Source organism: Triticum aestivum, chromosome 2D, assembly GCF_018294505.1.
Source record: "Triticum aestivum cultivar Chinese Spring chromosome 2D, IWGSC CS RefSeq v2.1, whole genome shotgun sequence".
NCBI lineage: Eukaryota > Viridiplantae > Streptophyta > Magnoliopsida > Poales > Poaceae > Triticum > Triticum aestivum.
In genome coordinates, this window is record NC_057799.1 from 18,253,085 (window position 1) to 18,264,686 (window position 11,602).

Genomic DNA, 11,602 nt, shown 5'->3' on the forward strand with positions numbered 1-11,602 from the left:
TGTAGTTATTGATATTCATGTTTGTTTGCCCTCACAGTATCAGGGCTCTGGGCTCGGATTTCCTAGCGCTCACCATAAGCGAGGGCAAAGGAATCCTAGCATGAAGGTTGGGGCAGTTGGTCTGGTCCAATAAGCGAGAATTTTTCCTTTCTTCTGTTTTTATTTTTTTATTTTCCTTTCTTTTCTTTTTTGCTTTCTCCTTTTTCCTCTCCTTCTCTTTTTATATATTTACTCTGCTTTTTCTTATTATTTTTTGCCATTTTCAGATTACTTTAATTTTAAATTTGTATATTGCATTATATTTGGAATATAGTTATTTTTTTCATATTTACTTTTCTTGTAAATTTAGAACATTTTTTAAGTATGTTAACAGTTTTTGAGTCACTCAAATCTATTTTTGTACATATGGAATTGTTGTTCAGTGATACATAAATATCCTTTCTGAGATTTGTGAAACTTTTTTTCTAGTCATGAACAATTCTTTTGGAATGCATGGACATTTTCTAATAGAATAAAAATGGCTTTACGTATAACACAAAATATTTTTATCTGATTTTATGGAATATTTTTCAGTGGTAGTGTGAAGATTTTATTTGGTATTCATGCACAAGTCTCACAACCATATGAACAAAATTTAAAATTAGATGCAATGTTTTTGTAGAGTCAGCCTGAATTTGTTTATCGTAATGGGCAATCCTTTTGGGCTTGTTATCCTATCCGTGTACGTGGTGATCTGAGGTCACTTCGGGCGCGGCTATGTCACGCTCCTTGCGGGACACAGCTGGAGTCGCCTCAGAGACACGCTACTGGCCCATCCCAGTAACCACGGATTATGTCATGACTACGTCAACTGGGTTTCGTTTCGCAATTTTTTTCCTCCAGTTTTTCTTCACTTTTCTTTTCTAATTTTGTTATATTTAGAAAATATTCTAAACATATATATATATATATATTACAAAAATACTTTACATTCTTTTTTAAAAAATGTAGATTTTTTCTAATGCATATAAAAATTGTAATTATGTGTAAAAACAATGTTTAAGCCATTTTCAAAAAATATCATGCGTTAGAAAAAATGTATGTGTCTTTAAGAAAGTTTATACAATGTAAAAATGTTTATTCAATCAAAAGAATGTTTCATACCTTAATAAAATGTACATTACATTTTCAAATATGTGTTCATAACATTTTGAATAAATGTTTGTACAAATGGAATAAAATGTTATCAAAAGGCAAAAAATGTGGTTGCCTCATTCAAAAAAATCGACGAGTATTTTTAAAAATCTTTAAAACATATTCAGAAATAAAAAATCATTTACCAAATGTCAAATCCTGTATTTATTAACGTTAAAAATATTGTTTTGATGTATACAAAAAATACAATGTATAAAAGAAGTAGACGTGAACAATATATATTTTCTGAAAATGTTAATCATGTATTTCATAAAACATATTTAATGAGTACAACAAAATGTTCCTCCTATATACAAAAAATGTAAAACGCTTATGAAGAATGTATACATGTGTTGAAAACAGAACCGATTAAAACGAAAGAAGAAGAAACCAGAAGAAAACTCATAAAAATTACAAAGAAACAAAAGGAAGCAAAAGAAAAATCTAAGAAAACCAAAGTATAAGGAAAAAGGGAAAGAAAACAAGTGAAGATACAAAGAAAACGAAAGTATGTAGAGGAAAAATTTAAAGACCAAAGAAAAAGGAAAAGGAAAAAAAACGGAAGCAGAGCGAGCTTAGGGCATGTACAATGCATAGCCCCAGGGTGATGCCTCGCATGCCATGTAGGATCGGGTATCAGGTAAAGTAGGTTCGGATAGGGAAGCGGGATCCTCTGCAGGAGGCGGGTGCTTGGAGAGAAAAAGTGTGATCCGGTGTCAAAAGCTAAAAATGAGGGATGAAAAATAGATATGCATGTATACTAGAGTCTTTATTTTCTACTCCCTCCGTTCCTAAATATAAGTCTTTCTAGAGATTCCACTAGATGGACTACATACGAAGCAAAATAAATGAATCTACGCTTAAAATGCATCTATATATATCCGTATGTGGTTCCTAATGGAATCTCTACAAAGACTTATATTTAGGAACGGAGGAAGTATTTCTTAATAAGGCCCACTAGTGATACCTTGCATTGGAGAGAAAAAGTAAATGTAGATGCCTCAAACTATTTTTTGTCATGGGGCATCTGTATCCATATGCCACCCATTGTACATGCTCTTACTACAGCGACGCTGCAACGTAAGCGAGCGACTGCTCGCCAGCCTGATTAGCTCACAGGCGATTCCTGTAACGAATCGGTACGGGCGAGATATAGCCCCTGTGGGCCTCTTCCTGCAAAAGCGGAGGTTTTTTTTTGTTATGAGGTCTCACAATTCTTTTTTCGAAGGAAGAGGCCTGCCTACTTGTTCGAAAGTGTTGTTCTAATCCTGAGCTCATAAGAGCTCGGGTGAATAATAAAATTGAAAAAAATTGAAAAAAAATCAAAAAATTCCAAATTTTGTTGTGTGAAACATTTACAAATTTTTTAATAATTTGCAAAATTTCAACACCGGACGACATTCATAGAAAATCTGGCGAAAAAAAGAAAAATCGGTGCTCCAAAATGCATTTGAAAATAACAATTTGGAGCATCGATATTTTATTTATTTATTGCCACATTTTCCAAGAATTTCATTTGGTGTTGAAATTTTTCAAGCTATTAAAACATTTGTCAATGTTTCACACCAAAAATGGATTTTTTTTTATGTTTTTATTGATTTTACTATTCACCCGAGCTCATATGAGGTTGGGATCAGAATAGGCGTGTCCCCTACTTGTTGTCTTATTTCGTACACATATATAGATATCTGTTTCTCAAAAAAAAAGCCATATCTCTAGTTGATATGAGGCCTCTTCCCGTAAAAGGAAATTTCATACGAGGCCTCACAATTCCTTTTTTTCAAAGGAAATGAGAGATAGGCTTGTGGGACTTACCTTATACAACAATTTTTTTTAGGAAAGGCCATCATGGCTAGCTTTATTAATCATATATACCAATTACATCGTCCGCCATTCCTCCTAATAAGAAGTTTGGAGAATCATCGTCCCAGTAACCAGAAAACTTATTCAAAAAACAAGACCTGGCTATCTCATGAGCTACACCATTAGCTACATACCCTATTACAATGCTTAAATTTCACCTCTCCGATCAAATTTGCAATATCTAGACACTATGCATAAACTGCCGCCGCAGTGTCCCACCATTGTGAATGGCCATTACAGAAAGAAAGCTCTGAATGGTCGTGCTAGAGACGAAAACATAGTAATTATTGTGTGTAGGGCTGTGCTTGCAGGGCCACTGTTGTTTTCGTACTGATTGTTACCTATGATTTTCTGGCTCACGATCACTCGTTACAACCAATGTGGACTGTGTTTGACGTTTCAGTCTGTTTGACTGGTTGCTTGCCAAACCGCCGGTTACAAATAATTTGTGCTATTGTTTGTCATTTCAGTCTGTCCTGACTGTTGTTTTGGTGATACCGGTGTTAATCTCACATTGATGGGCAGTGATCTCAATCATTTTGTTTTGATCTTTCTGTGTCGCGGTGGTGGTCACGGATCTGTTGACTACAGCGGTCGATTCTAGCGTGTAGTCAAATCTTGGAAGCACTACTCTAGAGCTGGCTAATTTTCTTCTTCTTCTGGGAACGGTGAATTCCTAGCTTTGTAGACAAGTGCTTCCACGATTTGCTACTATTTGTTATACCTTGGGTGTGTTGCTGATTTCCGGGCTACTATTTGTTCCTAGTTGTTTGTTCCTTTCGTTGTGAGCACGTGGGTCCAAGCTTTGGTTGTCTTTCTAGCAGCTCTTTGCCAACCGAACCTCGCGTATTGTTGTTTTCTCAACAGATGTCAGTTGTTACCTCAAAAAGAAAAAAGAGAGATGCCAGCTCCAAAGATATATGCTGATGACAACTTGCAGGAGGTAGGATCTAATGATCTATGCCAACACAAAAAGACATACACTAAACAACTCAAACTGAAGTGCATTGCCAATTTCCGATACAATATGCACCCATTGTCTAAATACACATTTTGAAAAGTTGAAAAATTCGGAATAAAAATCCCGCGGGTATATCCAGACATTCTATGTGCATGCACAAAGTTTCGGTGAAAAACGAATTTTTGTGTGGCTTGTGTAAAAAAGATAAAGAAATGCAAAATGAATAGTTGTAATGAAGCATCAGAAATTGTCTTTTTTACACAAGCCACAAAAACCTCCCTTTTCACCGAAAACTTTGTGCACGCACATAGAATGTCCGGATATACACGCCGGGTTTTTGTTCGGAATTTTTCAACTTTTCAAAATGTGTATTTAGACAATGGGTGCATGTGCACCTAGGATCCTTGCCAGTTTCCAATACAATATGTAGTACACCTCATATTAACCAAGAATTTATTGAAAAACACAATATGTATGTGAGATCATCATCTCATATGTTTTTTTCTTGAGACAAGGTTCATACATCATCGCAATAAAAAATGGTTCATATGTAATTCACATAAAGTGAAGTTAAGGTCTCTTTGAGACTGGATGGGAGGGTAAACGCATCTTCACGCTTGTACATAAAATCCATTGTCCGGGCAAGATCGGTTGCCTTCTCTAGAAACACCATTGGCTGTTTTTTGTGGAGGCATTCGCAGACTATGTCCATCCATGCTTCTTCAATTATCACCTTGAGCTTCTCATTGGCTTTTGCTACCGTTATCCCGTGCTCTTTTGTACAAGTTTGCACCGTGGATGTCACATGTTGTGATATTTGTTCACGCTACAAAAAGAAAAAAAAAATATCACTATTAACTTGATGATGTTTCATCATTTGCATGCATGGATGTATAGATATAAATGTTTTTGCATATATGGATTATGTAACTCTCCCAATTCTATATTGCCTCTCATGCACGGGCGACCAGAGAGGTGAAAATTGCCACACATGTTGGTTCACCGCCTCCGTGCTCCCTCATTATTGCCGCCACCATTGGTTGTTGTTGCAAAGACAACGAGGTAGTTGATCCCCTAGTTTTGGATCCTAGACAAAAGCGGCTCGTGTCCTTGCATGGGAGTTGACTAGTTGCCTGGTGGTCATCTGGCATAGGGCCTCCATGGTGCGCCTGGTAAAAAGCCACAATGTCGTCTTGGTTGGGCAGCTCAACCGCCACTTGTTGTGCAGATTTAGCGTAGCATCATTGATCTTGCATGTTCCAGAGTGGGATAGTTGCCACCTCTTGACTTGGCATTATGGACGGCCTGGTGTTGGGAAAGGTACACGGTGGGGGTGGTCCCAGCGGTGTCTAGATGCTAGATGGTTGGTGCTTGCTTGTGGACAGTTGCTACAAGTGGTGAGTTGTTCATGGTGGGCGTTGGCTAGATCTGATCAGGTCTCCTAGGCAAGGTGGCAATACAGATGGGTTTGACAGGTTGAAAGGATGACAAATTCTGGTTGAAAATTTCTATTCGATGGGGGTCTCGATGCCGACGAGTCTTTTCTACTCCATGGAGGCATCATTGAGAAATCATTTCTTTACCTCCACATGACCATTGTTGGTTGAATTTGAGGTGGTCGTGATGGCTGTTGCATTTGGAATCCCCCTGCCTAGGGATTTTGCCAATGTGGCAGTTGTATAGGATCTAGATAGAAGTCTTGCTCCCGCAGGGGCTAGGGCCAATAACAGTGGCATCCATAGATATTGCTTCCCTACTTTTAGGATCAACAAAAGAGCTCCATTCACACCCTACTATTTGAGGCGGTTGTGTTTGCTAGTAGAATTCTGATTAAAGTTGTCGGTTGGGGCATCATAGTGCTGGTTGAAAGTGCATTATATCCATAATGGTGTTTTGGTGTTGATGACAATAGGGTTAGTGAGGACTACTGTCAGTTCTCCGGTTTATCTCAGTACATTGGCCTCTCGATGGTCGTCTATGGGCGAAGTTGACCCCCCTATTGCAAAAAGGAAAAAGACATCAATTTTCCTTTCTTCCCCAAGAGGTATCCTTCTCCCCACACTTGAGAAGAGTTGTTTTATCTCTCTTCCTCCATTTTTGAAAGATCAAAAGCTCCATTTACTCCTCATCCCTCCACCCAATCAGTCCACTCATTTGAAGGAAAATAGAGAGGACCACCTGGTCTACACTTCCACCAAACTGATTTGTTCTCCCCATTGATTTCATTCAGAATTTGTTACTCTTGGAGATTGGCATCCTAGGTGGTTAGAGGTTCGATTCCCACAGAAGCTTCCTTGCTTGTGGTGTGCTCCAGAGACGTATGCAAAGGTGTGGTGGTCACCTTCAAGAACAACCCTGAGTGATTCGAGGCTCATCAGTTGGGGTGACTCAAAGAGAAAATGGTGACCTGCTTGGTGGAGTTCCGGGGCCTTGGAACCAGCACCGCACACTCCAATGGAGATTCACACTTCCCCAAGGAAGTGTGAACTTCGGGCTAAAATATGCGTCACTAACTCGCTTGTGGTTAATTCTTTCATGCACATTACTTTGCTTTGTATGATTGTAGGCTTGCTAATGATATTGCTCAGAGCTGGCCAAACAGGCTGGCACAGCACGGCCATGCCCAGCCCGCCGTAATCGTGCCTAGCACGACACGGCCTATAGGGGCACGTTTAGTAAACAGGCCGGCTGCATGCCGCGTCTCCAGGCCTAGGCACGGCCTGTTTGTTCATCGGGCTAGAATGCTGGCCGTTTAGCATGCTTGGCCCATGTGCAGTTTGGCCTAATGGGCTGTTTTTTGGGCCATTTTCAGCCTATTAGGTTGTTTATATATACCATATATATTTATATAATATAGAAATAAAACAATTAGTAGGCCATGCCGTGCCGACCCGCGTGTCCAGCCTCTAGGCCCAGGCACGGCCCCTGGCGTGTCGCATGCCGGGCATGGCTTGTTTAGCCCGGGTCGTGTTGTGCCCGCGTGCTACCGGGCCGGCCCAGCTAGTACGACCTGTTTGGCCAACCTTGATACTGTTGCCAAGCTTACATTGCTTTGAGCTTGTTTTCCATATAGGTTGTGTTCATCTAGTGCATATCTAGAGAACCCACTTTATCCATGTATTCCTAAAATTAGTAATTAAGATTAAATTTGTAGTCACCTATTCATCCCCATCTAGTTGACTGTATCGATCCTTTCACAGGTGCTTCTAATGGATGATCATATCGTGTCCTTGTTGTGCTTATTTTTTTGGCTGTCACTATAGGCCTAGTTTAGTCAGTTGCTTCCTAATGTATAGGTGTTGCATAGTTTTTCTTGAGTCAATCTTTCCATGTAACATCTACAACCTAATTTCCCTCATAAACTTGACCAATCTTTGTTTTTGTTCATAGTGCATGAATTTCCCTCTAGTGAGGTTTTGTAAGAAAAGTTTATATTCATATATTAGTTCACAAGTGTTCGATTAAGTGATTACTAGATAACTTTAATTAGGACCACCGTTGGTACGAAAAATATATGTTTACAACATCAAAATTTTAACGAAGAGTTCGTACCTCATGTGACACCATGTCATTGCCAATGCGCCCAACAATGCATACAGATCTGATAATTTTTGGATAGGTTAAAGCCCACTCAAGCACCTCTCTTGTAGTCACATCACCCAGCGAAATGAATACAAAGCTTATTATTTGCATACAAGCACTGCTGCGCACTGAAATTTGCAGATGCTCTTCAACACTAGTTGGTACGTAGTGTTCGTCACGCCATTTCACCTCAGCGTGATAGCATTTGGCCACGTGGATTACCTAAACAATGTGACAGTTAAATGTTAAATATGGTATACAAATGGAGAATGTTTTTCTCAAGGTGCCTTTATAGTTGCAGTCTATTGGGTAATAATGAAGCATAAACTATTTCCTTTTGAAATATAATCATATTCATTGTGAAATGCAACATCAAGAAAAGTTTAGCACATAAACAACCTTAAAAGCATGCAATAACATTTGCTGAACTACACAATACATGCATCAAAGGATAGATATTTAGTATGAAACTCATAGATGGATTATACACAATATGTTCTGTCTAAGAGAAAAAACTAAAGAATGATGATTTTTCACATTTTCCTCCAAACTAGCTACTTTTTTTCAATTTCATTAATGTGCTCATGCCGCCACTAGCTTCCATTTGGAAACCACCAACTAATAAAATAATGATACCCAATTATTGGAGTGAGAAGCTCGGACAACTTATATTTGGATTTCTTGTCCCACCTCGACAAGAGTCTCATATCTAACACATAGATGCTCTTGTTTATTACTTATATAAACTTGTATATTACTTCATTCACACAAAAAAAAATATTACTTGATACAAAATCCCTGAATACTACTGTATTTACTTTTGTGGCACACATCAAGGTTCTTTTTTTTTGGCTAATTTGGTACAATCTTGAAAAATACTTACCAAATCTTTTACCAATTCAGCATTCTTATTTTTCTGATGCTTTAACTCTTCCTCGATATCATTTGTAGTGTTAAGTATGTTGATGTACAATGCCTTCAAGTTTTCTGGTAAATTCTCTGCAGCTTGTTCACCCCACCTGTAGTTTAGGAAAATGTGAGTTTAATATAAAAAAACTATATGATGTTGAATTGAATGTTGCATATAAATTATAATGACAAATATATACATGTAAACAAGGTTATGCAAATTATATGGTAAAACTTAATTTATTTGGCACCCAGACGTTTAGATGGATAACTTGCACACATTGTTATAAGTGCAACTTTGGACAATATGTCGTTACCTTGATGCACTACATATGACCCAAAAATTCATATAGAAAAGTTGTATAATTAAATATTGTTGAATTATGATTGTAAATTGAGATAGATGTGAAGTAAAGATCAGGAACGGTGGCGCCAAATGTTTTTGTGGAAAACTCTTGAGTAAAACAAAAATTATGGCTATATCGTCAGTGTTTGCAAAATTATGGAAAGTCGCAAATGAGTAGCTAACTCGTCATCTACAGGTTATAAGAAGTATTTATTGGTGGCATGTAATAAACTCGAGTCAAGGACAATTGTTAGGGTTGTGTAGGAGAGTCTTTACTGGTTTATAGGAATTCGCTATGGCAGGATGCTGCTTCTCTTATCATAAGAATTAATGTCATATATTGACAAATTTGGCTTATGTACATTGTTTGGTAGTAAAGGAGTAATCTGACTTGGAGGTATAATATTTCTAGCAACATTATTATAATACATATTTTTGGCAGGAAATGCTACTGATCAAGTTAATTCTGAAAGAAAAATATACGTGTTCTACACAATTATGACTTCTGAAAAGAAATATATGTCTTCTACACAATTATAGCTATATATATCAAGTTGGTGAAAACAATTACCTGTAGGATGTTTTTTGCTAAAGCATTTTACAATCACAAGTTCTGTACGCAATCATGCTGATTTTCCTGCTATTTTATCGTTAATGTGATTATGTACCAAAAATATACTTTAGCGGCCAACTGAATCAATACTTATTAACTTACCAAAGAAAACAAGATTTATGTTGTAAGCAAAGACGTGGAGCGGTTGAGGTGGTTTTAATATAAAAAAACAAATGGGAACATCGGTAAAATGGAAAAAGGAGGTGGGGTGGGGAGAGGCAGCAAATGAGGCGAACCTAAGATGAAATCTTACATATTTTTTAAGTATTCTACCACTGTTCGGTCCAATCATAGCCAATATCAGAGTTTGATCCTTGCTTGGAAGGAACACTATCTATATCCTCAACACATGCAAGTCAAACATTGTTTTCGGAGAGCTGTTCATAAGGAAAAGAGTTTCCTAGCTATAGTTGTGTTGTTTTTGCTTCAAAAGTACAGGGTGTGCACTCCGACTATCACCTAACGGCCTCTGTTTGCTGGGAACTAGAATAATTAAGAACAAAGTGGAGAGATTTATGTATGATAAGTGCATTTCATTGTCTTTGTGAAAGGTTGATAAAGACTACCCAAAAAAAATGTGAATGTACCTTTCCATGGCCGCGGTGAAGATGTTGCTTTCTTCTGTGGTGCTATAGTTGTCATAGAAGTCATCAAATAACGACACAAATATGAGCAGTTTTGTTAGCATTACACGTGAATAGGAATATTGCGGCTCATAGACAACTCCAAGTATCCAAAAGTGTAGCTCCACCATTCTGTCTCGTGCAAATTTTATATCCATTTGCGATTTGAAGTCTTTCCACCAACTGTAAATTAATAGTTGAATATGTATTAGCGCAAGTCATATATACTATGTAAATAGCAATTATCATGGTCACTTTTCTATTTAAATTTTAGTTAATCTTCTTACATAGTAATAGCTTTCAACTCCTCACAATAGAGTGTTTGCAAAATGTTGGAGTCAAACTTAGCAAACTCCAATATGTCTTCATCTCGTGTTGACTTCTTCTCATACGCCGGGATGTAACGTCTAGTTTCCACTCTCTCAACTCTCCTGAAACTGGGTGTCTCCAGTGTACACCGGACCTCTTCTGCCAACCACGGTTCTAGATGTTCTAGCATGCATTGTAGACGGCTCTTGGTGAAAATAATAGCATCATCCAACACTTCTTCCCCACGAGTCCTAAGATATGCCGCATTGTACAGTGCCAACAATGAGTTCACATCATTGCTTGCAAAGTTTCCTCGGTCATCTTTAAACTTTAGAAACACATCTGCAGTAAGTAAGTATGTCGTATATTATGGCTTCTATGTACACAACATCTAATACTTGAATTGAAATAATGTAGTTGTACGTATATGCAAGAATTAACCATTGTGATGATAATTATACCAGGAGATACGTGGTACCCATGCTTCCTCAACAAGTAGAACCGCGATGCGGTTATGTGGAGGTCGTCACCAAAGCCTTGTTCGTCACCTTGCATGCCACATACTAACTCTTGGATCTCTTTGCCAAAGTGATAGGCCACACCAGTCCGTTCCAGCGTGTCAACAAGCTCCAGCTTCATATGTAAATCAGAAGAAGATATGGCGGCCAAGATGGTCTTTCTCACCCGCTCCTTCTTGATACTCGCCATGTCCTTCATAGCCGAATACTGCGAGGCATGAAAACTATGTCATGTTGGACATTTGTGAGAGCCAACAGCTAAGAGTACATGCTCGGGTTCAACAAGAGCATTTTTTTAAAAAAAAGCTGAAAACATTCATACATGAACACATGGAAAACAATATATATGCCATCAAAAAAAAGTTGAAGCTACTACATATCTTGCGCATGTGCATTCGATAATATGGCGCAGCGACACAAAGTAAGGGAACTTCCTTTATTTGGAAAAAATGAGTAAAACGTATCCATAACTATACCTGTGATGGAGTGCGGACGATGGATGGCGGACGAAAATCACACGACACTCTTGGTCAACAGCTGTAGCTCACTGAACGAATGGCCGCAAAAATGTGCGTCCATGTGGACGGTCGTACTAGTAGTACACGGTACTATGTACGACTCTCACTGATTGCAGCAGCTGCGTGCATATGTATGACGCATTGCATGATATTGGTGTGCTAAATATGTAGTTTGATGTGGGGACAA

At 38.2% G+C, this 11,602-nt stretch overlaps 1 protein-coding gene across 1 annotated transcript; it reads right to left on the reverse strand.

The window, feature by feature from the left end:
- Window positions 1–4,541: 4,541 nt before the first annotated feature.
- Window positions 4,542–11,099, reverse strand: LOC123048353 ((E)-beta-caryophyllene synthase). The gene is made up of 6 exons (XM_044471473.1): window positions 10,841–11,099; window positions 10,358–10,721; window positions 10,035–10,253; window positions 8,463–8,598; window positions 7,550–7,801; window positions 4,542–4,823 (listed from the first exon to the last, which is right to left on the reverse strand). Exons 1-6 carry the CDS (start codon window positions 11,094–11,096, stop codon window positions 4,542–4,544), a joined length of 1,509 nt encoding a protein of 502 aa, XP_044327408.1. The 5' UTR covers window positions 11,097–11,099.
- Between the last annotated feature and the right edge of the window lie 503 nt (window positions 11,100–11,602).

Coding starts and splice junctions, on each gene's coding strand:
- LOC123048353 (XM_044471473.1), bottom strand. CDS start 11,096: ATGAAGGACATGGCGAGTATCAAGAAGGAGCGGGTGAGAAAGACCATC. Junction 8,599..10,034: donor TTCACCGCGGCCATGGAAAG/GTACATTCACAT, acceptor CCTAAACTACAG/GTGGGGTGAACAAGCTGCAG. Junction 7,802..8,462: donor CTGAATTGGTAAAAGATTTG/GTAAGTATTTTT, acceptor CACATTGTTTAG/GTAATCCACGTGGCCAAATG.